The 26461-nt window shown below is 48.1% G+C and overlaps 1 protein-coding gene across 1 annotated transcript in view; it reads left to right on the top strand.

The window, feature by feature from the left end:
• WNT3A (Wnt family member 3A) overlaps nucleotides 1-26461 on the top strand; it is a 116715-nt gene that overhangs the window by 46005 nt on the left and 44249 nt on the right. Inside the window, exon 2 of the mRNA XM_074946437.1 lies at nucleotides 17759-18000. Within this exon, the coding sequence (XP_074802538.1) occupies nucleotides 17759-18000 (242 nt within the window). The remainder of the gene's footprint in view (nucleotides 1-17758; nucleotides 18001-26461) is intronic.

Below are 26461 nucleotides of genomic sequence, written 5' to 3'. Positions count from 1 at the left end.
CCATAAAAAACAGGTCCTTTGCCTGGCCAAAGAGTTGCCTGCAGAGAAGTACGAGGCTCTGAATTATCCTTCCACCTTCCGAGGAGGACTCAGGGGCTGTGTGTCTTCAGATACTCACCCAGGCTTTGGGAAAGTTGGCCAAACCAATTCCGAACTCCAGACTTTCCTAGGTTTACTCAGTCATACTGATAAGAGACCTAAGGGACTGTCCAGAGAAGCCACTGGCTCTGCCTGATGCTTCACTTCCACTAGAATGGAACATCTTAACCTGAAATTTACATGGGACAATGGTGTGGTGTACGTGTGTGCTCACAGAGAAAAAGGGATGGATCAGAAAAGGGAGAAGGAGAATGCATGCAGGTGTGGTCTAGAATAAAGGTGTGTGTGGGGTGGGTGTGGGTGTGGGTGTGCGTGCACAAAGAAAGGGTGAGGGGATGCAAGAGGTAGAAGGAGAAGGCATGCTGGTGCAATCTACTATAAAGGTTTAATCAGCATGTATTTGGGCTGGTGCCATTACTCATAGAACCAATCTGTGGTCCATCAGGTCCCATATCTTATCAGTGACAGTGGCCAGCACCAGAGCTGCTTCAGAGGAAGGTGCAAGAAACTCTGCAGTAGGCAGCTGCAAGATAACCTACCCACAGGGAATGTTTCCTCCTGACTCTCATAGTTAGAGGTTGGCTTAAGGCCTGAAGCTGGAGAGTTTATAGCCCTTCCAAATCTCATGTTTGTTTGTTGAGTATTTACTGTGATAACTCTGGACATTCTTGTTCTCTGTAGCAATATGCGGTCAGCTGAGCTCTTGGCCTCAACAATACCTTGTGGCAATGAGTTCCACAGGCCAATTGCACCTCGTGTGAAAAGGTTACTCACGGGTAACAAAGCCATGAATTGTGGAAGGCAAGTCAAGCCAGCACTAAGAATAGCTTTACACCCCCCCACCACGAGGTATTCTGTGTATCACATGTACATTACCGGAAAAGCTATTTTACAAATGCTTGAGTGTTTTCAAAGAGCTCGTCAGTGTGGCAAGGGGGACAACAGGGGTGTGATTTCTAACTTGTCCATGTGGACCCATGGTGCACACTAAAAACTCCCCAGTGGAGTACTGTTTCAAACAGCACTGCGCACCAACAGCATCTACACGGACTAATTAATGAGTCCCACATCACACCCCCTAGCTCATTACCCCACCGTGTAAACAAGCCCAACGATTAGGAGCCTGATCCTTAACTCCCCCTTAAAGGGGCACCTGTGGATTTCATCATCAAGGCGGAATCCTCCACATCAGGGGCAGGGTGGGGGGGGGGGTTCCCCAAGCAGAAGTGCGTGAGGCTAGTATGCACAGCCAAGCAGTGTCCCCACCTGAGATCTGGAGTATGCTTCAGTTTCCCCCAGGGACGCTGCCCTCCCGTAGGCCGTTGTCATGGGTCAGGCCTCCTGAGAAGCCGAATGATTATTAACCTTGCATAATCCCGCAAGCACATCAGTTCTGCAGGTGACAAGAAGAAACCCACGCTAGGGAAAATCCATCTGTCAAACCCATTGACCCTGGAGCTTTGTTGTTATTATTAGTATTAGCAGGAGGAGGGTTTTAAAGTAAACACAAGAGATACCTTGGCACAGGAGCTCCCAGCAGAAGGCTGGGATTGCTTTACAGAACTCTTGGCAGCTTCCCCTCGGCGTGTCCAAGCTGGTATCGCTGCCTGATAGTGAGCAGCCATCTGCTAATCGATTGCTATCTGGCAGGCTGCCTGCCTTCCCACAGCTGCTTGAGGAAAGAAATCATTAACTCTAAGACGCTGTAGGAAGAGCTCTGTGGGCGCGGCTCCGATTTGATGCAGCCCCATACAAGTCCCCTCTGCTGGCTGCTTCTTGTTCCGAATGGCTTCTTGTCCCCATTAGACATGGCTTCCTTCGCCCTCCCCGTCTCCATGTTCACCCTCCTGTTTCCAGCTCAGACATTTGGATTGGTTCTCCCAGTCCCTGCACACAGCGCCCGATCCCCTCCCCTGTTTCCTCCTAATTCTTGCCTTCCTCAGCTCCCTCCCACACTCTTCCTCTCTCATGCCTTGGGGGGAGGAGGGATAGCTCAGTGGTTTGAGCATTGGCCTGCTAAACCCAGGGTTGTGAGCTCAATCCTTGAGGGGGCCATTTAGGGATCTGGGGCAGAAATTGGGGATTGGTCCTGCTTTGAGCAGGGGGTTGGACTAGATGACCTCTGGAGGTCCCTTCCAACCCTGATATTCTATGATTCTATGCCAGCCGTCTTCCCCCGTCTCACCAGCACCCCATGACTGCTTGAGGACTGACTCACTGGCTGTCATTGTCATTGGGATTAGGGTTTACCAGATCCCCATAAAACTATCGGGTGAGGCTGTGCTGAGGAATGCCAAGCAACTGCGCTTCTGAGTCACTGGGTGTGAAGTCATTTGTGCCAAGGCTACAGTTGGGCAAGAGACAATCTCCAACCACTCCAGAGACATCAGCCTGCAGTATACACACTGATGAAAGCCCCCTTTAGCCCTTCGCCGGCTCGTCCCCTGCCACGCTTCACACCATCCAGCAATGTTCCACTTAGATCAGTTGGAACAGTAGCTGGTATATTCCGCAACACGAGAAGGGGTTTGCAACTAAATGGACATAGGACGTTGGGACGTTTAACTTAAATGGAGGTAGCCAGTTAGCTGACCGTGCCTGAAATTTCCTTGCCTGATCAGAGGCCATCGGGTGCCTCAATGTTCCATCTGAGTTGCCAGTTCCACTAAGATTTATCGTGCTTCCCTCAACAGCGGTGGCCTCATTCTGGGAAGTGAATTTAATTTCCCCTCTTCTTCCTACATGCCATTGAATAAAAACTTTCATCTCAAAGGGCCCCTCGCAAAGTAGCTTTACACCTATCTATAGCTATATAACCACAGCAGAGCCACGTGACAAATAGTATTTATCATGCAGTTTTGACCACTTTTTCTGCACTCTGCCCACTAATCCATCCTGTGGTCCATAGATGCCCTGGTTATATGCAGAGTATTTGCTAGTGGCCTGTGGAGAGCTGGCTTGTCACATGGCACTGCCTCCTTATTTCCAGCTACTAAATTGCATTCATAGACAGCCTGCAAACACATTCAATACTTTCCTAATGTTACTCAAAGCTGGCTGAACATTGTCAAATCACCAAGGCCTCAACTGGAGTACTGTGTCCAGTTCTGGACACCACATTTTGAGAAAGATGAGGACAAATTGGAGAAAGTCCAGAGGAGAGTGACAAAAGTGATGAAAGGTCTAAAAAACATGACCTCTGAGGAAAGATTAGAAAAATTGGGATTGTTTAGGATGGAGAAAAGAAGATTGAGGGGGGACATGATAACAGCCTTCAGGTACCTAAGGTTATTATAAAGAGGAAGGGTGATACATTTTTCTCTTTATCCACTGAGGACAGGACAAGAAGCAATGGGCTTAAATTGCAGCTGGAGAGATTTAGGTTGGACATTTGGAAAAATGTCCTGACTGTCAGGGTAGTTAAGCACTGGACCAAATGATCTAGGGAGATTGTGGAATCTTCATCTTTGGAGGTTTTTAAGAGCAGGTTAGACAAACACCTGTCAAGGGTGGTCTAGATAATACTTAGTCTTGCCATGAGGCCGGGAACTGGACTAGATGACCTATGAAGGTCCCTTCCAGACCTATATTTCTATGATTCTATGACTGAGGGTTTTTTCCTAGCAGAAACTAGTTGCTTGGGATAATGGAAATTTTACCCCTCAAAAATTCATTTTTGTCAAAGACATTTTTGAGTATCATAAAACCTCCCAGAAAACTAATTTTTGTATTTGTTTTGGGCAGGTTTGGGGGGGGGGGGGGTTTGCAAGGAAAATCCCCAATTCCCCTACCAGCTGTAATGTAACTTTCCCACATTAGCAAGTGATTCCATTGCCATAGGACTGTTATATGATCACAAAGGGTAAGAGAGGTGGCCCGGGCTATTGTGAGTAGGAAGGGAAGTGTCCACAGAAAATATCTCCATTAAGACATAGCCCACCCTGTGGAAAAGTTTAACAACCCTTGTCTGTGAGATATATGCCACCACCGTGACACAAATGAGAGGACCCATCTTCTCCTTGGCCAGAGCAGCTGTGAAATCACAGCCAACACAGCTCTTCCCCAGAGCAAACCCAGGCTGTGGGCAAAAGGCGGGCCCAAAACACTCTCATCCTACTTTTCAGGGAGGACAAAACGAATATGGGACAAACGCATGAACTGGATGCTTTGGGGAGCAAGAACTGGCATTGACTATGTTTGTGCAGCACCTAGCTGGCTGGCCTCCAGAATCTCCAGAGCAGAGCGACCCCCAAATCTAAGCCCTTTGATCTGCCCCCTTTGAATCCAGAGTACATCTATACTAGAGTGACTCTATCAGCATGGCTATACCATTGCAGCTGTGCTGCATAACCCCGTAGCGTAGGCACAGCCAACACCAGCAGAAGGGGTTTTTTCGTAGCTGTAAGAACACCACCTCCCCAAATAACGGTAGCTATGGGTGACAGAAGCATTCATCTGTTCTAGCTGCATCTACCCTGGGAGGTTGGCTGGTACAGCTCTGCCGCTCAGGGATGTCGATCTAACTTATGCGTATAGACCCTTTATCCTGCCAGAGCTGTGTAAAGTAGGCTTAGGATACATCTACGCTGCCATCGGAGGCGTGATTGCAGTTACTGTAGACATACCTGAGCTAGCTTTCATCTAGCTAACATGGGTGTCAACAGCAGTGAAGCTGTGGCAGCTTGAATAACTACCCAAGGTGCCAGGTAGGTTTCTCTAGCTCATGCCGTCACAGCTTCACTTCTACCGCTGCCTGAGCTGGCTAGATTAAAGCTAGCTCAGGTCCACCTATCTGTGTTGCAACATTTCCCCCTCCTCCGCCCCCAGGACTGCAGTGTCGACATTGTGTAAACAAGAATCAGGGCCTGAGACTTTAGCAGTGGGTTGAATGGAAAGAGGGGCGATGACTCGTTAGAGCAGGGCTAGGAAAGGATCCTGTTGACCTATGACTCACGTCCTGATTCTGGAAACGCTATGAGTTTAATTTACATATTATTTTATAAACTGCTTGTAATAGTTGCGAGGGAAGCCAACAGAGCTGCAATGCAAGGAGGAAAACGTCCAGTATACACAGTAACGTTAAGGTGGGCTTGGCAATGAGCTGAAGCCTAGTAGTTATATGTTAGTTAGCACAAAGTAACACATAAGTTAGCATAAGTAAGTGACCTAGGGTTATAAGACTGAAACCTGTCCATATGTAGCTTGTGATAAACAAATATAGTGTAGAACCACGAAAGAATGGATTTTTGTGGGGGGCGGGAGGGAATTTTTAGTATGTGAAATCACAAGGTAGCCACATGAGCCTGTGGCAAATATTGACCCATGCATTGACGCAACAATCGGAACTCCAGTCATGGTTTCCCAGACAGCTATGCCTGGACTGGTGGCTGGAAACCAGTGTAAATATGGTCACCATATGCGTTACCTAGGGAGGTGGTGGAATCCCCTTCCTTAGAAGTTTTTAAGGTCAGGCTTGACAAAGCCCTGGCTGGGATGATTTAGTTGGGATTGGTCCTGCTCTGGGCAGGGGGTTGGACTAGATGACCTCCAGAGGTCCCTTCCAACTCTGATATTCTATGTGTGGGTGTTGGGGAAAAGAAGGTATAAAATAGGGTGTATGGCCAACTTTCAGCTGGGATCACAAGTGGTTGGCAGCTCAAATGTCATCTCCGTTCATGATGATCTCCACTTACTTTTCTTTCCATCTTCACTTCTAAGGGTCGAGTCGTGCGTACGCACAATGTAGAGGGGACGTATTGTTGTATTTTCCTTGTTTTGTTACATTGTCTATTATTTTAATTACGCGTGTCTGTAGGAAATAACCCTATAAAGTCTCTATGTGTGCTCCACCAATCTCAGATTCAGTAAAAAATTTCACAGGTAGCCTCCTGAGTAAAGAACCTGTTATTAGTGACAGGTGCATTGTTGCCTATAAACTTATCAGAGCCCATGTAGAGGCGACACGGGGTCACGTCCCCTGCAAGATTTGCTGCTTGGCTTGTACTGAGCATGCTCAGTAACACTGCTGAAGCCAGCTGCCCTCACTCTTCCCCCCACACTATTGGCAGGCACGGGTCGTCTCTGAGCCCAAATATAGGGGTAGTGTGGAAAAAAGCACAGAGATGGTTTGGGGCAAAGTGGTCAAATTGACTTGTAGACTGGCAGCCTCAGCAGAGAGGCCAAGGGTTAAATGACCCTGGAGAGCCCATTCTCATGCCAGCTGTGGCGGTGGTCCTTCTAAGTCATGGTTCAGGAGCAGTGCAGGGGTGGGCGAAATCGTCAGTACTCTTCTGTGGATAAAAAGAGGAATTCAGCCTCCAGGGCTTCAATTTATACTCTTTAGCTCAATATCAATCATTAGAAAAACACACAACCCCTTAACACACACAATGTTCCTCATATAGGCCCTGATTCAGCAAATAATTAAACATGGGCTCAGTTTTAAGAGGGTCCTTAAGTTCTTTCAAATATTAAAATTAAGCAAGTGCTTGACTGCTCTCTAGAATTGGGATGCTTTTCTTAATCAAGGCCTCTCCCTTAGTTTTCCATAGCAGTATTTTATGACTTAAGTCTTTCGTAGGGATTCATCCAGGAAAGAGAGAGCGCAAAAGGGGAGAAAACAAAGAGGAGGGAATTTTATGGCTTTGTAAACGGCTGTAAGCAATGTCTCAAGTTGGTCAGACCAGTCTGAGTTGACAAGGCAATGTCTTCAATTATATAGCATGCCGTAGCCTGTAAGAATGAAATCAATTTGTTATTTTTCTGGGACAACACTGTAGCGTGAGTTCACACATTTCCTAAGCCTGATGACTCAGTTAATACCAAAGAATTAGCTTTCTGACATTAGCGAGTGTGTGTTCTGGGTGTGCAAAACGTAGCTTTAAAAAGCCATCTGCGGTGGAGTGAGTGTGAAATATACATGGCTTAGTGCAGAACTATGAGGAAATTGGATACAATTTTCATCGTCATCATCATCACTGTAATGCCTAGGTCTTACATAGTGTGTTTCATCTATAGATCTCATTTCAACAGTGACTTAGCCACTTAGTTGCCTTAGGGGTAAAACTGTCTAAGTGATTTAGGAGCCAAATTTTGCTGATCTCCTGATTTAGGAGACACATTTTTCAAGTGTCTCAGGAATGCAAGGCCCAAATCCTCAAAGGTCTGACATGCCTAACTCCTGTTTAAATCAATGAGAATTAGGCACCTAAATACCTTTGAGGATCTGGCTCTGAGGAGTCTAAATCTCACTGACTTTCAAGGAGATTTAGGCTCCTAAAGGCGAAATTTTTAATGACATTTAGATGCCTAACTCCCATTGAGTTCAGTGATAGGCATCTAAATACCTTTAAAGGTCTGGCCCTAAGTGCCTAAATCCCTTAAGTGTTTTTCAATTGTACCCAATATGTGTTTGTATTGGGGAGGGGGGGTTCCCACATTTTGTCACGAATGAATCAGAAAATCTGCCTCATTTACATACAAAATGGTGCCAGGGCGTGGGAATTTTCTGAGCATAGATGGGGGTGTTGTCCAATGAGCCAGGTGTGGCCTTTGCACTGCAAGCCCCCAGAAAGACATATTTTCTACACACCGCGAATAAAAGATATTTGTCGGTCACAAAATGGCATGAAGCACAGCAGCAAAAATGTTCACACGAACACTGCTTTCAGCGGCAGATAACAGTTGTGCCCATAGTTTATTCATCCCAGGTAAATGTATTCATCAGCAATATCATTGTGTGAAAAGAACAGGAGGACTTGTGGCACCTTAGAGACTAACCAATTGATTTGAGCATAAGCTTTCGTGGGCTAAAACCCACTTCATCAGATGCAAGTGAGCTGTAGCTCACGAAAGCTTATGCTCAAAGAAATTTGTTCGTCTCTAAGGTGCCACAAGTCCTCCTGATCTTTTTGCGAATACAGACTAACACGGCTGCTACTCTGAAACCTGTCATTATGTGAGTTCATTATAACCATGAGATTTACAGCTCTCATAAACTGCGGGGTAGGTGGCAGATTGAAACATTAAGGAGAATGCAGCTATAATGCCTTGTGCTGTGGGGTTAGCAGCTCTCGCAAGACAAGCAGAAGTTCCCAGCCTCAGAAGTGAGGGGGAAGACCAGGACAAGGTAGAATGTTGTACAGGTGATGCCATTGTAATTGTCCTTGGTGTGGCTTGAGGGGTCACTAAGCGGCTGTCTTTCAGTTCATATGTAAAAGAGAAGACCTAATTGCCTATGGTAATTAAAGAGCTCCGGGCACTTTTTGCAAGAAGCTGGGCTGTTAATTCTAGTGTCCTATTCTATTGTGGTCTTACATTGTGCTCAACACCATAGGATCTGAGCATCTTCCAGTCATTCATTAAGCAATGCGACTAACTTTCCTCACGTTTGTTCTCTCATCCTCTCCCCGTGGGAAAACTGTGAGCAGTGGATTGTTTTGTTTTGGACATTTCTTTTAAAATGCGCACACACACACACACACACACACACACACACACACATTTGCTATATGTTTATACTAGAGAAGGTGCAGTCCAATGCACCTTGCACTTGGAGTGGGAGGTGGTGAGCTTTGTGATGGTCTTTAGTTCCTTTTGGAATGAATTCTCCTGGCCAAATCTCAGTTTAGATCATTCATTCTACCTCCTTCCAGTCCACCTGAACTTTCTGCGGAGTATGGTATTCTCCACTTCCGGATCCAAACTGTTGGGTTCTGTTGTTGTGCACTGTTAAATAGCTGCCACGTTCCACACCAGAGGTAGCTGTATTTCTGTGGTCAGTGAAGTGTTTTCTATGTCTCCTTTGCTGAAAGTACGCAGGGATCCTCTGTTGAAAGGCACTACATACATGTTGTTGTTGGAGCAGGGAAGGGGTGATGAAAGTACTTGTGGAACTGAAGTTACCTGCATGTATAAGTGTTTGTACGATCAGACCCGTACATGGTACTATGTACACACCAGGAGCAGTGGCAGCTTCCTAAAAGTGGGGGGCCACAGGTGCCCTGCCCCCTCACCACCCTTTCCCCCCCGAGCCTCTGCCCCCGCACGGCCTCTTCTCCCCAAGTCCCCGCCCATGAACTGCCCCTTTCCCTGAGCCCCCACACCGCCTCTTCCCCCACGACTCTGCCCCTTGCTCACTCCTCTCTGCCCCCTCCCACCGTCACTCGTCCTGATGGCCAGTAGAAAGTGATGGAGCGATGGCCCCCTGGCCCCACCTGTTACAGCGCCCATGGTACGTACTTGTATGTGTCTATATATAGGGCCCTACCAAACTCCGGGTCCATTTTGGTCAATTGCATGGTCATAGGAGTTTAAAAATCGTAAATTTAATGATTTCAGCTATTTAAACCTGAAATTTTACGGTGTTGTAATTGTGGGGGGTCCTGACCCTAAAAGGAGATGTGTGGGGGTCACCAGGCTATTGTGTGCGGGGAGGGGGGGTCACGGCACTGCTACACTTACTTCTGCGATGCTGCTGGCAGGGTGCTGCCTTCAGAGCTGGGCAGCTGGAGAGCAGCAGCTGGTGGCCGGGAGCCCAGCTCTGAAGGCAGAGCCGCCCCCAGCCGCCACCACGGTCTGGTATTGCCACCCCTACTTCTATGCCGCTGCTGGCGGGGTGCTGCCTTCAGAGCTGGGTGCCCGGCCAACAGCCACTGTTCTTCGGCTGCCCAGCTCTGAAGGCAGTGCAGAAGTAAGGATGGCAATACTGCGACCCCTCTAAAATAACCTTGCGACCCTTTGGGTCAGGACCCCCAATTTGAGAAATGCCAATCTGTATAGTATAGGGTAAAAGCACACAAAAGACCAGATTTCACAGTGGGAGACCAGATTTCACAATCTGCGATGCGTTTTTCATGGCGGTGAATTTGGTAGGGCCCTATCTATATATAAGTCAGTAACTTAATCATATCACTTCAGGCCCATGGGCGGTGGGTATCATAGGCTGGGGGAGGCTGAGCCTCCCAAACAGCCTGGTGTGGCCCCACCCATGCTCTGCCCCCAGACCACTTCCTGCAGTTCCCACTCTTCTGTGGCCCAAGGTGGCTGGGGCTGGGGTGGGCCGGCCTGCCGCCGGGACTCAGGATGGCTGGGGCCGCTGGCACTGGTGCTTGCAAGGCCCAGAGCTGGGGTCGGGGCAACGCCGCTGCCCGCCTGGTGCTGGGGGAGCTGGGACCACACCACCCGGCCGACTTGTGCTCTGGGGCTGGGGGCACTGGGGCCAAGCTACACGCCCAGCTACCCGGTGCTCTGGGGCTGGGGGGGGCGGTGGCTGCGGTAGGGGTTCTCTGGGTGCCTACAGGGGAGGGGGGGCAGAAGGATGGGGAGGGATTGGGTCTCCGGCAGAAGGGGAGGGACTGGGGACTAGCCTTCCCCAATGGCCAGTTCACCAGCCGTCCATGCTCAGGGCTATTTTATGAGAGTAAAGATCAGGTATCGGAAATCGCCTTAGTCTATTGTGAATTTCCTCAGAACTTCTGAGAGCATTAGAACTAGGACCTGCATTTGTCTGAATTATTTAAAAAGGTACAAGTCAAAGAAATACACCTCGCCCTTCGAGTGGAAGGAGGTGTGTCAGCAAAGTGATGCAGTTGCACAAAAGGCAAATGCAATTCTGGGACATATTAACAGGAGAGTCGTATGTAAGACTTGGGAAGTAACTGTCCTGCTCTGCTTGGCACTGAGGAGGCCGAAGCTGCAGTGCTGTGTCCAGGTTTGGGCACCACACCTTAAGAAAGGTGTGGACAAACTCAAATGGGTCCAGAGGTGTGCAGCAAAAATGAAAAGAGGTTCAGAAAACCTGAGCTATGAAGGAAGGATGAAAGGATTGGGCACATTTAGTCTAGAGAGGAGAAGGCTGAGGGGGGACATAATGACTGACTTCAAATATGTAAAAGGTTGCTATAAAGAGGACAGCGATCAATCGTTCTCCGTGTCCACTCAGACTAGGACAAGACGTAATTGGCTTACTTTGCAGCAAGGGAGATTTAGCTTAGATATTAGGGAAAAAATTCTAACTGTAAGGCTATTTAAGCACTGGAACCGGTTACCTGGGGAGGTTGTGGAATCCCCATCAATGGAGGTTTTTTAAAAACACGTCAGACAAACACCTGTCAAGGATGGTCTAGGTCTAATTAATCCTACCTCAGCATGGGGAGATGCACTCGGTGACCTCTTGAGGTCCCTTCCAGGCCTGCATTTTTATGATTCCATGATTCTATGATGATTTGAAAAACAAGGATTGTATTTTATTTTGATTTATTGGGCACAGGGTGTAGAACTGAAAAACCCAAATTGATTTTAATGGAATATTCAATATTTCACATGTATCTGGCAGCCACACGATCTCCGAGAGCTGTTATTTTTTTATCAAAACTTTTTTTTTTTTTGGTGGCCAAAATAACGCTTTTTAACCAAAATTTCTATGGAAAATGTTCATTTTGACACAATTTGTCTTTTTTTAAAATGGAAAAATAGCAAAGAAATCTGTCCCGTCCCCTCAGCAACCTGCATTTTCCGTTTTAAAAAAATGGGGGGATAATTATTTTTTGCCCAAAACCAGTTTTCAAGCATTTATCGTTTATTTTTTGTCAGAAAAGAGAAAAAAAAATTCACAGAAAGTATATATATATTTTTAAATTCAAAAATTCCTGTAAAAATAATTGGCATTTTCCAAATGGCTCCATCTGTCTGTCTAGCTATCTGCCTGTGTGTGTTTTTGTAGAGGGGTGGGGGGGGGGTCCATCACCATGGCATTTGAGTTTCCTGAAGCCAGAACAGTGGGTACATTCTTTCATGGAGACTAGGAATCAACACTTTTTTCTTGGAGGGAATGGGGCAAGGAAAGAGACAAACTCTGGCTTCAGTCCCATGAGTCCACTGCACACAGACCGGCCATTGTTGTCTTCCATTCATGGAGGTTCCATCCATGGAGACTTCACAGGGCTGTTCTTTTCCCGTGGCTCTGTTTTTCCCAAGAGCATCCTTATGCTGGTAAATATCCGTTTCAGTCTTCGAATGTCTGCGTGCTGAGATGCTTGCCTCAGCTGACCCTCCCAACCTTTAGAGGCTCCCCTTTGCTAGGATTATGGCACTGGAAACGGTGCTGTTTAAATGCTGCATAATGGAATTAGGTGTCCCTGTTAACTACTGGTAGTTTGCTGCTTTGGTACCAGGGAAAGGTGTTGACAGTTGTCACGGGTGTATGGTGCTTTACTGACTAAGGCGACATGAAAGGTCCTTGCCCTGGATGATCTTACAACATAAGGACCTGGTTGTCCCCTTTTCCATGGGAAATGGGGAGAGAACTGAAAAGGAGGAAATCTCCATAGGGTTCTTCTCTCAAAGTGCATCCTGAATGGTTCTCTCACCTTGGGTCTGGCCCACAAACCCTATGGCTTCCCTGAGATCTCCACAGGTCCTGAGGCATCTGTAGGAGGCTATGGCTATCTGAGAGGAGGCCATGTGAGCTTCCACATCAGCTCCTCATTCCCCTTTTCCCTCTCAGGCTGGGATCCTCGCTACCAGGACTTTCACAGCTGGCCCTCCTCCTCCCCAAATGCTCCTTGTGTTACCTTTGTGCCATGATTTTCACAGGGCTCTTTGGGGATAGAGGAAAGATGTGCAACTTCTTAGTCTGGCCACTCCTCCCTAACCTGTCCTCTGCCAGACAGGAGGGGTCAGACCCAAGCAAAGAGGATCCTGTATTTGTGTGAATCAAGGGAATATGATTGGGCCCTAAGATAGACATGGCAGATGGAGAGAGAACGTTAGGCAGAGAGAGGAGTAGGGGGGTCTGCATTTGGGAAGGTAAGTGGGTCATGAGGAGAGATCTGAAGGAGGAGAGGCAGGTTACCTCTTTCAGGGATCCCATGCAAAGATGGCAGCATGGGAAGAAGCACAGAGGTACCTGTAAGAGAAGGATACAGTGCAAATTAAGACACAGTTGGCTAAATTCACACCCGATGTAAACAGGTGCCGCTCCAGCGAGTTTAGGTGCTTGCTTTACACTGGGATTGACTTAAGTCTAGGAATCAGAATTATTAGTGTCACTTGAGTTGCTCAGTTCTCAAAACAAAGCTTACGCTGGATGTAAGTTGTGCATTGGCCTTGTGATAGGCCTTCTGCACAGGGGAGAATTTCATCCTGGCTGTATAATGTTTTATAAAGGCAGCTATTTTGCTAATGGCTGGTGGCTTCCAAGGACTTCCAGTGAGGGTGTCTTAGTAATGGTTGGAGCCAGTGAAGGTGCTCTTGGTCATGAATGGCAAATAGACAATGCAAAAAGCCAAAGAGTTCATAGCGATATGGGCTAAGCGGGCCGTGATAGGGTGTATTCCCCTCTACCAGCTGTTATTGGTGTAGCAAGAACTTTGGGAAGCTCTAGCAGGAAGTTGGTGACTCTGAAAGTTGTTTCATTGACCCTCCGATGAGTTGAGCTATACCAGCATAGGGCACGTCTACATTAGAAATGCTACAGTGGCACAGCTTCAGTGCTGTAGTGTAGACACTAACTCCAGTGGCGGAAGTAAATCTACTTCTCCGAGAGGCGGAAACTAGGTCGACAGAAGAATTCTTCCATTGATCTAGCAGTATCTACACCAGGGCTTAGATTGCCTTAACTACATCTCTCAGGGGAGTGACTTTTTCACACCCCTGAGCAACGTAGCTACGTTGACTTAACTTTATAGTGTCGACCAGCTCAGAAGCTCTGTAGCATAGACAGAACTCTCTTTTTCTGGAGCAATTTGATCCTAGAAGCAGAGCTCTGAAAATGGTGTCTAGTGTGGTGGATAGAGAAGGGGTTAGGCACTTAGGTCAACTACTGACTGATTGGAGGAGCAGGTTCAGTTGATTTGGGTAAGGAGGGTAGTGCATTGCAAAGAAAAATGGTAACTATGGATTGAATTATACACTTTAGGGTAGGTAAAGGTTAAAGATTAAACCAAGAACGCTGGTTGTGAATATGCAGAATAGCATTGTATTGTCTTTGTTTAGACTGCTCACAGGAATGGATATTCCAGGTTTCTCTTAAATTAAGGGTGGGGACGGGCAAACTAGCTTGAAGAAAAATCACCTGACCCTTCTCCCCACCCCAAATTTGAGCAGAACCTGTTCTGAGGCTCAACATTTACAAATCTCTCAAGTTCTAGTGCTTTTCTAGTGACAAGAGGGAAGAGGGGAGTTGGCAACACGTTCTGGGAAGCCCTGAAATGCATGAGATTTGGAGACAAATGGCTGGCTAGATCCCAGAGGGCAGCGAAGGATTTACTGAACGCCACACATCCTAACCAAGAGAAAACACCAAACTTGAAAAATGTCTCCCCTACCCACTGTATTCTCAACATTGCCAAAATGTAGAAGGCCTGCTTGGGATCAGGACAAGAAGAAGGAGTTGAGGAGGCAGAAGAAGGGAGCTGGTTGCTGGGAATAATGAGAAGGATGGGTGTTGGGAGCTAGCAGACCTCAAAAGCTTTGGGTAACCTTGAAGCAAGTTTCTGAACTTCAGGGGTTTATCCAAACTTTTCCCAACTTTTTTGTTGGTTTGTTTGTTTCTGAGCTTGGCACATCACTAACTCCATATGGCCAAAGACAACAAAGAATCTGGGGCTTCTCCATGGCAGAAGCCGGTGAACTTTGTAGACAGAGATCAAGTGGTTTTGTTTAAATATTAGAGACACTAGAGAGAGGCCGATGGAAAGTGCCGTGATTGGAGCAATTGTGCTTCAGAGTCTTGAAGTGATTTAGGAAGATAACTGAGTTTAACGGAGCTTTACTGAAATGTGCATGATGGACAGAAAGTTAAGAGAATCTACCCCACAATTCTCCAACTGGAGGTCAAGTGACCACCCAGTTCACCAATGAAATGCCAAGTTTACATTACACCATCTTAGCAGCGAATGACACCGCGAGGACATGTTTATGCTGCTCACAGCTGCAGAAAGCTGCCTTCTGTGGCTGTCACATAGGCAGAGAAAGGCATGGCTGTTTCTTTACATATTAAGGAAGGAGCTATGTGAAAAGCAAATATATTTTCATTTAGAATTATTTCTACCAGGACTTGTACCTAAGGTGATTTTCCAGCAGCAGTATCAAGGGCATGACCTGGCAAACTCTTATTCCTATGGCGAGTCCCTTACTCTCACTAGTCCCAGTGGGTTCAAAATGTGGGGGCTGGCATGAGCTAGCTAGGATTATTATTATCATGAGTCTAACTAGACAGGATTGGGCTCTTCAGACCTAATGTAGCTCCTATTCAAATACATGGAAAGCCTCCCAAAGACTTCAATAGGAATGAGACGAAGCCCCTCGGGGGTTGGCCCTGAACCATTGAAGTCAATGGGAACTTTGCCACTGATTTCAGCAATAGCTGGATGAGACCCTTAGGGCTTCAGCCAATGCATAAGTGCCGACTTATATAGTGAGTGCTCAGCACCTTCTGGCAGCCACGCCGATCAGCTCCTCCCCCAGCTCCCCCCACCCGCCAGTGGGCCCTGATGATCAGCACCCCCACCCCCCCCGCTCCCAGCCCCTCCCACCGGCCGGTGATCAGCTTTTCAGTGGCGTGCAGGAGGTGCTGGGAGGAAGGGGGAGGAGTGGGGGCAGGAAGAGGTGGAATGAGGGCGGGGCACACTCGAGGGAGTGGGCAGAATGGGATGGGAAGAGTCGGGGTGGGGGTGGAGCAGGGGCAGGAAGAGGTGGGACAGAACCTGGGGCAGAGCCTGGGGTGGAGCAGGGGCCAAGCACCCACGGGGAAATAGAAAGTCAGTGCCTCTGAGCCAGTGCCCCTTGCAGTCAAAGGAAGGGCTCGCATTGACTTCAGTGGATAGTGGATGGGGGTTTTCAGGACCAGATCCTCAAAGGTATTGAAGCACTTGATGCCCACTTCAGTGGGAGTTAGGTGCCTAAATACATCTGAGGATCCAGGGTCATAGTGGAGCCTCCATCACTGAACATTTTTAAAGCCTAATCAGATGGTTTTCCAAAGGATCCGTCTAGGAGTAATTTGGGGGGAGGTCAGTGGCCTGTGGTTATACAGCAGGCCAGAGGAAGTGATCACAATGGTCTCTTCTGGCCTTGGAAGCTATGAATCAGTCCCCAAGGGTTTGTCCTGACTAGGATTTAGGGATGTGTTGTTGGGACATGTTAGCTCACATGCGCTAACACCTCTAGCCTAACACAGGACCATGTAGGCTTTAACATGTGCTAGCTGATTGAGTTGGAGCCAGACGGGAGGTTTAGCACATGTTAGCTAATGCCTTCTGTCAATTGCCGGGCTCGCTCCCCAGCGCAGGAAGGATCAGTCCCAGGGCCTTGCCTCAGCGCACAATTTATTGGTTAAATGGAAATTTGGGGGAAAAATGTCAAAATAAAGTAGTTCTCATGCCCATCATAGGCTGAAATTCCGAGAAGCTTTTCCTCACCTCTCTCAGCCCCTCCGGGTCCTTGCCCTGACTCAGGGTCTACTACAGAATCCTCCCCGATCCCTGCACTTCACCAGCTCTGCTGAGCTCTTGTGGCCTTTCTAAGGACCCGGTGCTCCTTAGGCCTCAGCTGGGAGGCATTGGTGAGGCTGGGCCAAGCGTCCCTTTAAAAGGCCAGCCCGCCTGTGACACCTTCTAACTCACCTTTTATCCTAGTTAAAAAAAAATTGATCTTAGGTGAAACATGGCCCCACCACCACAGACTCTGAGCACCTCACACTCTGTAATGCATTTATCCTCACAACACCTCTGGGAAGTAGAGCAGTGCAATTATCCCCACTGTACAGATGGAGAACTGAGACTTGCCTCACAGGATATAGGAAGCCTCTGGCTCCCAATTCTTAGACTAGGGCACAAAGCTCTGGCCCCTCCTTCCTCTCTACGCTAGCCTTCTTGCAGCACTCGGCATCGATATAATTGTCATTTTTTTTTTTTACAATTTCAGTGCGAATAACCTTTTTTTAAAAACAGACAAACTTGTTCTGCCACGGAGGCAGCCCAAACACAACAAGCTACTGCTAAATGAAAACCCGGGTAGCAAAGATGGGTTTAAACAGAAAGAGAAACTGACCAGCGTAGTTTCACGTTCAGGGCAGAAAAGTAAACCAAGAAACTAAATCAAAGGTGCAAAGGGAATTTGACTTTAAAAATCCTTTCGGTTGTAATAATCTAGGTGGTTGTTAGGAGCACTCGTAAGAGCATATTGAAATCTATTTAACTAGCTGTATGTCTACCTATCTTTCTATCTGCCCATCTATTTTGAATGCACCTGTCATTATGACATCTGGATATTCTGCAAACCATCCCTTATTTTCTAGTGTAGTCCAGGCCTTAATTTGGGTCACTTTAATTCTGAATATATTTGTCCACATAGGGCTTTAATACAATTTAACTAATCCACTTTAAAAGATCATTCAGATTAGTTCTCCTGTGTGTCGCCATGCAGACAAGACCGAGTTCAGGGAAGGAGCTATGGTGGGGTTCTTTGTTGGGGATTGAGAAGGTTTAAAGAGGTAGATGACTCCATTCTCTGTGGGGAGGGATCAGGAGCTGGGACATTTATTGTTGGGCAGAGAGGACTGAGGAACTGAGAGTGTTGCTGTCCCCTTGGCTGTGACTGGTAACAAGCAGTGCAAGGAGCAGAGTCCGCCTGAAAACTGCTATGTTTTCTCTTCTAGGTCCTTGGCCATCGGTCACCAGTATTCCTCCCTGGGGACTCAGCCCATCCTCTGCGGCAGCATCCCAGGGCTGGTCCCCAAGCAGCTGCGCTTCTGTCGGAACTATGTGGAGATCATGCCCAGCGTGGCGGAAGGGGTCAAGATCGGGATCCAGGAGTGCCAGCACCAGTTCCGTGGGAGGAGGTGGAATTGCACCACCGTCAATGACAGCCTGGCCATATTTGGGCCTGTGCTAGATAAAGGTGAGTGCTGAGTGATAAGGCAAGCGATGGTGATACATGTGGACTATTAGCAGCAAATATACATTGAAACCCATCTTGTATAGAATCACAGAATGTTAGGGTTGGAAGAGACCTCAGGAGGTCATCTAGTCCCACCCCCTGCTCAAAGCAGTAGTTGGTATCATTTGTCGTGACCTTTTCTTTTGGGCTGGTATAAAGTGCCATGCATATAAAGTGCAAGCTTTCTCCACCTAGCCCCCCACCTATACACTTCTGGCCTGATGCAGAGAGGCCATCATTAGAGCAGAGAGGACAATTCAGTCCCAACACCCGTTCAGCCCTGGGCCTCTCCGATGAGATGGCCAACAGCAGTGGGCCCACTGGGAAGAGGACTGAGATCTCCCAACTCCTTCATACAGGCTACCAAACACTCCTCAAATGGTAACAGTGTTCACTTACTGCCCACCCGGGGCTGGTGTTGAACAGGTGACCTAGAGAGCTAGCATTGCCAGGGCCCTGAATCATCTAGTCTCCTCCCATAGGTTTGGATTGTTAATGCAGCAGCTGTTTTCATTGGTAGAGCTGGACCTCTGGATTCCATTCCAACCAAACGTCATTTCACGCCACATCAGATGGTCTGTCAGTGATTGCTGACTGGCTTGGCCTGGCATGCTGTCAAGCAGGCTGAACACACACACCCCCGCCCCCCCCACCCCGAAGGGCTGTATGCAAAGGGGAAATGATACACTGCAATCAGGATTAATGGGTTCCCCTTTCAGAGCTAATTGCGCTTTTAGTTTCTAGATTTTGGTGTTGGGCACTAGATAGATAGATAGATACTGGGGCCTGCCTGGCTAAATAGATTCTGATCCAACTCCCACTGGAAGTCTTTCCATTGACTTCAAAAGGGAGCTGGATCAGGGCCTTGTCCCATATGTTAGATGCCTCTTTGGGAGCAAAAGCAACTGTTTTATTCTGCTTTTGCATCCTGGCTTTTAGGGCCCAGTCCGGCTCCCACTGACTTCAGTGGGAACACGATCAGGCCCTTAGTTTTAGATTAGCACGAATAAGTTCAGCTGTAAGGCAAACTTGCTTTGCATTTGACCTCCCCTGAGATAATGAAGCTGGACTCCCTGCCCAGTGCTGTTTAGGAATATCCGACACAGCCGGCTGCGCCTTCAGGATAGCAGCAGCACAGACCTGGAAGTAATCCTTTCAGTGTGCAATTAAAGGCACTGTTACAGGTTCCCAAAAGGACCGACGCTCCTCCCGCTGAAATTAACTTGTCTGAAAGCCAGAACAACGTCAGCTGACCTCGTGTCAGCCGTGCAAGGCAGCCTCTAGGATACATTTCAGGGAGACCATTCTAAAGTCTGTTTATATGGTTGAGCTCATAAATTCACCTCAGGCCAGGATCCACTGTCACTTGCGATCAGGTGTCGGGGCGGGATATTGTTTTTATCCTATTGTGTAATTCAGAAGAGCTTTGGATCCTGTTGTAGTGAACTTTATAAAATTCCCGGAGTACATCACAGCAGTATACTGAAAGGAATGCCTGTATCATTACTGATTGGAGAGAGACAAGGTAGTATCTTATACCGAGCCATCTTCTGTTGGTGAAAGAGACAAGATTTCGAGCTTACACAGAGCTCTTCTCACATTACATTAATATATTACTATCTAGAGACACCAACCAAAATCAGGGCACTCTTGCGGTAGGCATTGTACACCCACATGGAAAAGAAAGTGAAAGGAAGTGCCATTATCCCCAGGTTACAGATGGAGAACTGGGGCACATATGTATTAAGGTCTAGTCTATATGGTTTTTTACCAGTAAAGTTATGTTGGTTGGAGGCATGATTTTTATCAAACTAGTTATACTGGCAAAATCCCGAGAGTGGATGAACTTATAAAGATGACTCATTTCAGAATAGTAATGCCCCTTCCCCTACAGGAATAGCTATGCTGGTAGAGAGCACCTTTATAGTGATCTAATTTCAGTCACGCTGCGGGGGGTTGAACTTTCTAGTGAGGACAAGACCCAAGTGACTTGCCCAAGGTCCCTCAAGGAGTCTGGGAACTGAACTCAGGTTTACTAAATCCTAGTCCAGTACCTTCATCACACCAGACCGCCCTAATTCCTGATACCGTCATAAACAGCACATGGGATGCCTGCGGCTCTCAGGGTATGTCTACACTGCAGTCAGGTGTGTGATTGCAGCCTGTGTAGACAAACCCGAGCTAGCTTTCATCTAGCGAGCTCCAATAAAAATCCCAGCGTAGCCATGGCAGCAGGGGTCATGAGAAGGGTGAAAAGGGGGAACAATTGTACCAGGGCCCAAGCTCAGGGCGGCCTCCTCAAAACATCAATAAAAAGGGGTGAAATGGGGATGAAATGGGAGGGGCCCCAGGAAACATGATATACCAGGGCCCCAAACTTCCTCCTAGGGCCTGCATGGCAGCATAGGCTAGCCACCTGAGTAAACACCCAGGGTCCCAGGCAGGCGTGTGCTGCCATTGTTATTGGAGCTAGCTAGATCCAAGCTAGATCCAGGCCCACCTCTGACTGCAGTGTAGACATACCCCAGACACAGGGCAGCATAGCTGCTCTACTGCCCCACGCCACCTTCTGAGATACCTGTGGTTATATGTTGGCACGAAGGAAGCCCATGCCCTGCACCTGCAGTGCCCACTGCAGTCATCGGGCGTGTGTGTGCCAGGATGGGGCCCGGATCCTGCCGTTGTGCAGTAGCCAGGCTCGGCTAGGAAAAGGACGCTGGGACGATTTCATAACTGAAGAATGTTGTTCCTCGAGGGAGAATCTAACCATCCTTCAGTTTGGCTTCACCTATTGCAGGAGGCGGGGGGGGGGGGCGGGAGGAGAACAGCTCAGCCACATTCTTGTGCAGATCCCCGAGGGGAGGAACATACTTGAGCTACTACCAAAAGAAAAGAAAAGAAAAGAAAAGAAAAGAAAAGAAAAGTGCTGGAGTTCACAGTTTAGAAGCCAAGCAACCGAGAAGCCAACTTCAGCGTCCCATTGCGGTCCGTGGGGCCAGGTCCTCGGCTGGTGTAAATCAGCACCGCTCCACTGAAGTCACAGAAGCCAAACGGAAGTCATGGGAGCTATTCCCACTTTCACCAGTGGGGGTCTGGATCTCAGTCTTTCGTACGAAGAAGGGCTGTTTTGGTTGGATTTTGTTGTTGTTTTTATGTTTTGATTTTCCCTGAAGAAACGCTTTCTAGGCCTGAATCTAACTGAAACTCGCTCAGTATTCATGCCACACTCGCCACTTTGGTATCTCATCACGAATTCAGGGCTAGGGTCTGACTCTGACTCAGTGATGTCAAAATCTCGCTGGACTGTGGTCATGTGAGGCCGCCATGTTTTGACACTGATAGAACCATAGTCTAAAACAGGAGCCTCTCTCATGGTGTATGTGAGGAGGGGGATGCTCTAGAATCATGGACCACAAGGGTCATCTAATCTAACCCGCTGCCAAGATGCAGGATTGGTTGTGTCTAAACCACCCAAGACAGATGGCTCCAGCCTCCTTTTGAAAGCCTCCAGTGAAAGAGCTCCCATGACCTAAGGAGGCGTCTGTTCCATTGTCCTGCTGTTCTTATGGTTAGGAGGTTTTTCCTGAGATTTAATCTAAAGCTGCTGTGCTGTAGTTTGAACCTACTGCCTCTTGTCCTACCCTCTGTGGCAAAAGAGAACTTTTCTCCATCTTTTTTATGGCAGCCTTTCAAGTGTCTGAAGACTGGTATCCTGTCCCTCCTTAATCTCCTCTTTTCCAAACTAAACAGACCCAGTTCCTTCAGCCTTTGCTCGTATGGCTTGCACTCCATACCTTTCATCATCTTTGTCACTCATCTCCGGCTCCTTTCCAGTTTCTCTCCATCCTTTCTATATATTGGTGACCAAAACTGGACACAGTCCTCCAGCTGAGGCCTACCCAGCGCCGAGTAGGGTGGTACTATCGCTTCCCTTGACTTGCAGGCTATGCCTCTGGTAATGCAAGCTCAAATTGCATTTGCTCTTTTTGCAACAGCATTGCATCGCATTGCTGACTCATGTCGAGGCTGTGATGCACCACAACTCTCAGATCCTTCTCAGCAGTGCTGCTGCCAAGCCAGCTTCCCCACCCCCCCCATTCTGTACTTGTGCGTTTGGTTTTTCTTCCCTAAGAGTAGCCCCTTAAGTTTGTCTGTTAAATTTCATTGGGTCGTCTCTAGCCCAGTTCTCCAATCTATCAAGACCCCTCTGAATTTTAGCTGTATCCTCCAAAGTGTTGGCAACCGCCCCACCCCCGCTTTGTGTCATCTGCAAACGTGATCAGTCTGCTCTCTAGTCCTACATCCAGGTCATTCATACAGATGTTAAACCACACCGGACCCAGAACAGATCGCGGTGGAAAAGCACTTGAGACCTCCCTCCAATCCAATGTCGTTCCATTAATAGTTACTCTTTGTTTGTGGTTCTTTAACCAAGTGTGTATCCACTTAATGGTAGTTCTGTGGAGCCCGCATTTCTCCAGTTTACTTATCAAAATGTCACGTGGGACTGTATTGAAAGCCTTGCTGAGGTTCAGATATATTATGTCTAAGGCTATGTTTTAGTCACGGGTATTTTTAGTAAAAGTCATGGACAGGTCACGGGCAGTAAACAAAAATTCATGGCCTGTGACCTGTCCATGACTTGTACTATATACCCTTAACTAAATCCTGCGGGGGGGAGGGCAGCCCGGGGTGCTGCAGGTGCTCGGGGGGGGGAGACGGTCCAGGGGGTGCTGCAGATGCTCAGATGGAGCAGCCTGGGACCCCCGCTGGTGCTGGGGGAGGAGGGGCAGGAGGTGGCGCACAGCCTGGGACCCCTGCTGGTGCTGGGGTGGGGAGCAGGTTGGCAGGAATGGCAGGCTCCCTACCTGGCTCCTCGAGGGCTCTGGGTGGCGCTTACCTTGGGGGTCTCCCTGGAAGCAGCGACATGTCCCTCCCCCAGCTCCCATTGGCCAGGAATTGCAGCCAATGGGAGCTGCAGGGGTGGTGCCTGCGGTTGGAGGCAGCATGTAGAGCTAGGAGCCGATGGAGAGACATTCCGGGGGGACCTCCAAGGTAAGCACCGCCCAGAGCCCTCACCTCCTCCTGCACCCCAACCCCCAGCTCTGAGCCCCCTCCCACATGCACCCAAACTCCTGCTGCTGCTGGAGTTGGGGGGTGGGCAGGCAGTAGCCCGAGACTGCTGCAGCAGCCGCTGGTGTGACTGGCCCAGGAGCTGCCTGAGCTGCTCCAGCGGCCCCTGGGCCAGTCGCACCTGCCGTTGCAGAAGTCACCGGAAAGTCACAGAATCCGTGACCTCCGTGACAGACTCGTAGCCTTAATTATGTCCGCCACATACCCCCTATCCACCAAATCAGTTACCCCGTCAAAGAAGGAAATCAAGCTGGTTTGGCATGATTTGTTCTTGGTAAATCCATGCTGGCTGTTAGTGGTTACCCAGGGCCGGATTTAGGGGCAAGCGATCCAGGCGACTGCCTGACGTGCTGGGCTTGGGGGGTGCCGGGCTTGGGGGGTTGTTTTTTGTTGTTGGCGACAAAAGGGAAAATAGAATGTTAGAAGTAACATGTTTCAGGTATTCCGTATGTGGATTCATTTTTCACTAACCTCCTAGAATGTTCTGGACCTTTGTAGAATCTCGTGGAACCTTCCAGACTTTCTGAGAACTACATTTTCCTTGAGCCTCCTAGAATGTTGTCCGCTGTACTCTCGCAGGTATATAAGGGGTGTTGCGTCACCAGTCAGTCAGTGAGATGTAAGAACAAACTGAAGTGAAGTGAGAGCCCAGCTGCGATATTGTGAACCTTGTTTTATTGTGTAATTATGAAAGCGTACTTGTGTTTTAAGACTTGAAGAGTGTAAGTAGCGACGAATAAAGGACATATTTAATGAGACGCCAGAGACATCTATTGAACCTCTATCTGTGCAACAATATAAAAGAAATACTTGTTCTTCTTTTGCCATGCTTCACATGTAATGTTGGATGACTTTCTAAGACTGCGGAACAGAGACTTTTGTTCTCCCTCATACTGTTTGTTTTCCCCGTAGACAATAAAAGATGCCCCAAAAGAAGCCTTCAGGAGCTCATTGTAGGAAGCGAAAAGCTCAGTTGCAATCTAGTTTGCAGCAAGGAACAAATCTGATGGGAAACAAAAGGGGGCGGGGGGCACCAAAGACACTCCTTGCTTGGGGTACCATTTGGTCTAGGGCTGGCCCTGTGATCACCCCTTCATCTCCAGGTAGTCACAAATTGAATGTTTTATACATTGCTTTAGCAGCTTCCCAGGTATCAAAGCCAGGCTGACTGGTCTCTAGTTTCCTGGCTCCTCCTTTTCCCCTTTTTTAAAGATGGGCACCACCTTAGTCCTTCTCCAGCCGTCCAGCCCCTCTCCTGTCATCCATGAGTTTGTAAATATTATTGCTGGGGGCTCTGAGATTTCTTCAGCTAATTCCTTCAGCACCCACAGGTGAATAGCATCCAGCCCTGCTGATCTGAATTTATTCAGATTGGTCAGAAGATCTCTGACATCTTCTTCACTTACCCCGATCTGCATCCCTCCCCCTTTATTCTCTATGGTAACTTCGGTAATCATCCGGTCACATCCTATTTTTTGTGAGAAGACTGAAACAAAGTAGGCATTGAGCAGCTCTGCCTCCTTATCATCTTCCGTTCCCAGCTCACGTTCTCCACTGAGCAGCGGACCCACACCCTCCTTGATCTTTCCCTTTTTGTCTGACATATTTGAAGAACCCCTTCCTGTTGTTTCTAATGTTTCTTGCTAGCTGTAACTCATTCTTTGCCTTGGCTTTCCTGATTTTGTCCCTAAACGCTCGTGCTATTCCCATGTACGCTTCCTTGGTGACATGCCCCTCCTTCCATTTCCTGTAGGTATTCCTTTTGCGTTTTAGATAGGTAAAAAGCTCCTTGTGTCCACACATGCAAGGAAAAACCCTTGTTATGGGGTGTGGCTGCCCCATAGCACCCCCTACTGGCTAAGTGTAGCACTACAGGTACTCCCTGCTTCAGTTTCTCTCCTCGGCGCGCCACACATCAGTCTGTTCTGGAGATGTGTCTTAACCCTCTGGCCACGTCACAGAACAAGAATTCCAAAATAAAAAGTCCCAAACAAACAAAAAGGTTCTTCTGCTCTGTGGGGCTTCTCTCTACCCTATGGGCCGTATTCCCAGCCCCTTTCTGGGCTACCTTTCTCTGCTCTGGGCTAGCTCTGGAGTACCCTTCTCCTGCAGAGCCTGGCTCAGAGGCTTCCACAGGAGCAAGCCTTACTGCCTGTGGGCCCGAGTGCTTGACTGATCTCTCGCAGCTCTTTTATAAGGCCAAGGTGCCCATTAAGCTACCACCTGATCCTCCTTAGCCCCACCCCCTCAGGCTGGGAAGCAGCTAATTAATTATGGCACAGGTGTGGATGGCTCCATCTCCCCGTAAACGGCCAGTCACCCCGTTACACCTCTATGGTATAACATGGCTTAGCTACAATCGTATTTTAAACATGATTGTTTCTGTAGCAGAGACAGGCCTATAGGAAGGGCAGTTACATCATCAGTGATACTCAGGATCATGTCTAACCCTCAACGAGGCCTGATGTTCACGGGTGTCTAGGCGATTTCAGATGTGGGCTCTGCTCCCATTTGGACATATCAGAGTCTCATTTACTGGCCAGGAAGCCTCTCGCTCTGCTCTACTTCACCAGGTGATAACCAGACAGGGTTCAAGAGTCCAAGAGCCACCAGCATTCATGCCATTGGGCAAACGGACTATTCAGTTTTCCCATCCCTGGCATCAGAACAGTTAGATGCCTATTCATGCTGAACCTTTTTGGCGTTCCCCTGGCTCCTGCAGTGGTGTTTGCCTAGCTGAACCGTGCTGCAGGGCTGGGGAAAGCTTCTCAGGGGTAGGGAGATCTGGTGTTACTAAGAAGTTGTTAGTTACACTATGTTTTCCCTTCCATCTGGTCTTAGTGTCTCTTCTGCTTTCTTTGTTAGTGCCAGTGGATGGGCAGCTCAGGTGAAAGAATCACAGCATGGGTAGAACGCATGGTTCTTTCTCTGCAAACCACTGGAAACAAGCATCCCAGATTCTCCCAAACTCTTTGGCATGCAAGCTACCCTGCGAAACAAATCCTGGTGCTTGGAAGGGAAAAATTAATGTGGTCCCCATTACTCACCCATCCACTCCTATTGATCGATCCTATTCGTGGAACACCAGTCACTATAACATCTACACCCTTTTATTCTATTTTTTGTGGGAAGAGAATCTTTTATTAAAGTGTTTGTTGTCATAAAGCCATCTTTACGGCCCAAATCCTACTCCTGACGCTTGTGGAAATCCATTTGTTTCTAGGTCATTCATTGCTCTAGATGTTACATGGGTATCGCTTAACTGAAAGTTGAATTTGCCCAAGAAATG

The sequence above is a fragment of the Natator depressus genome, chromosome 2, assembly GCF_965152275.1.
Source record: "Natator depressus isolate rNatDep1 chromosome 2, rNatDep2.hap1, whole genome shotgun sequence".
NCBI lineage: Eukaryota > Metazoa > Chordata > Testudines > Cheloniidae > Natator > Natator depressus.
Note: the sequence above shows the minus strand (reverse complement) of the source record. Positions and strands in the feature narration are given on the sequence as shown.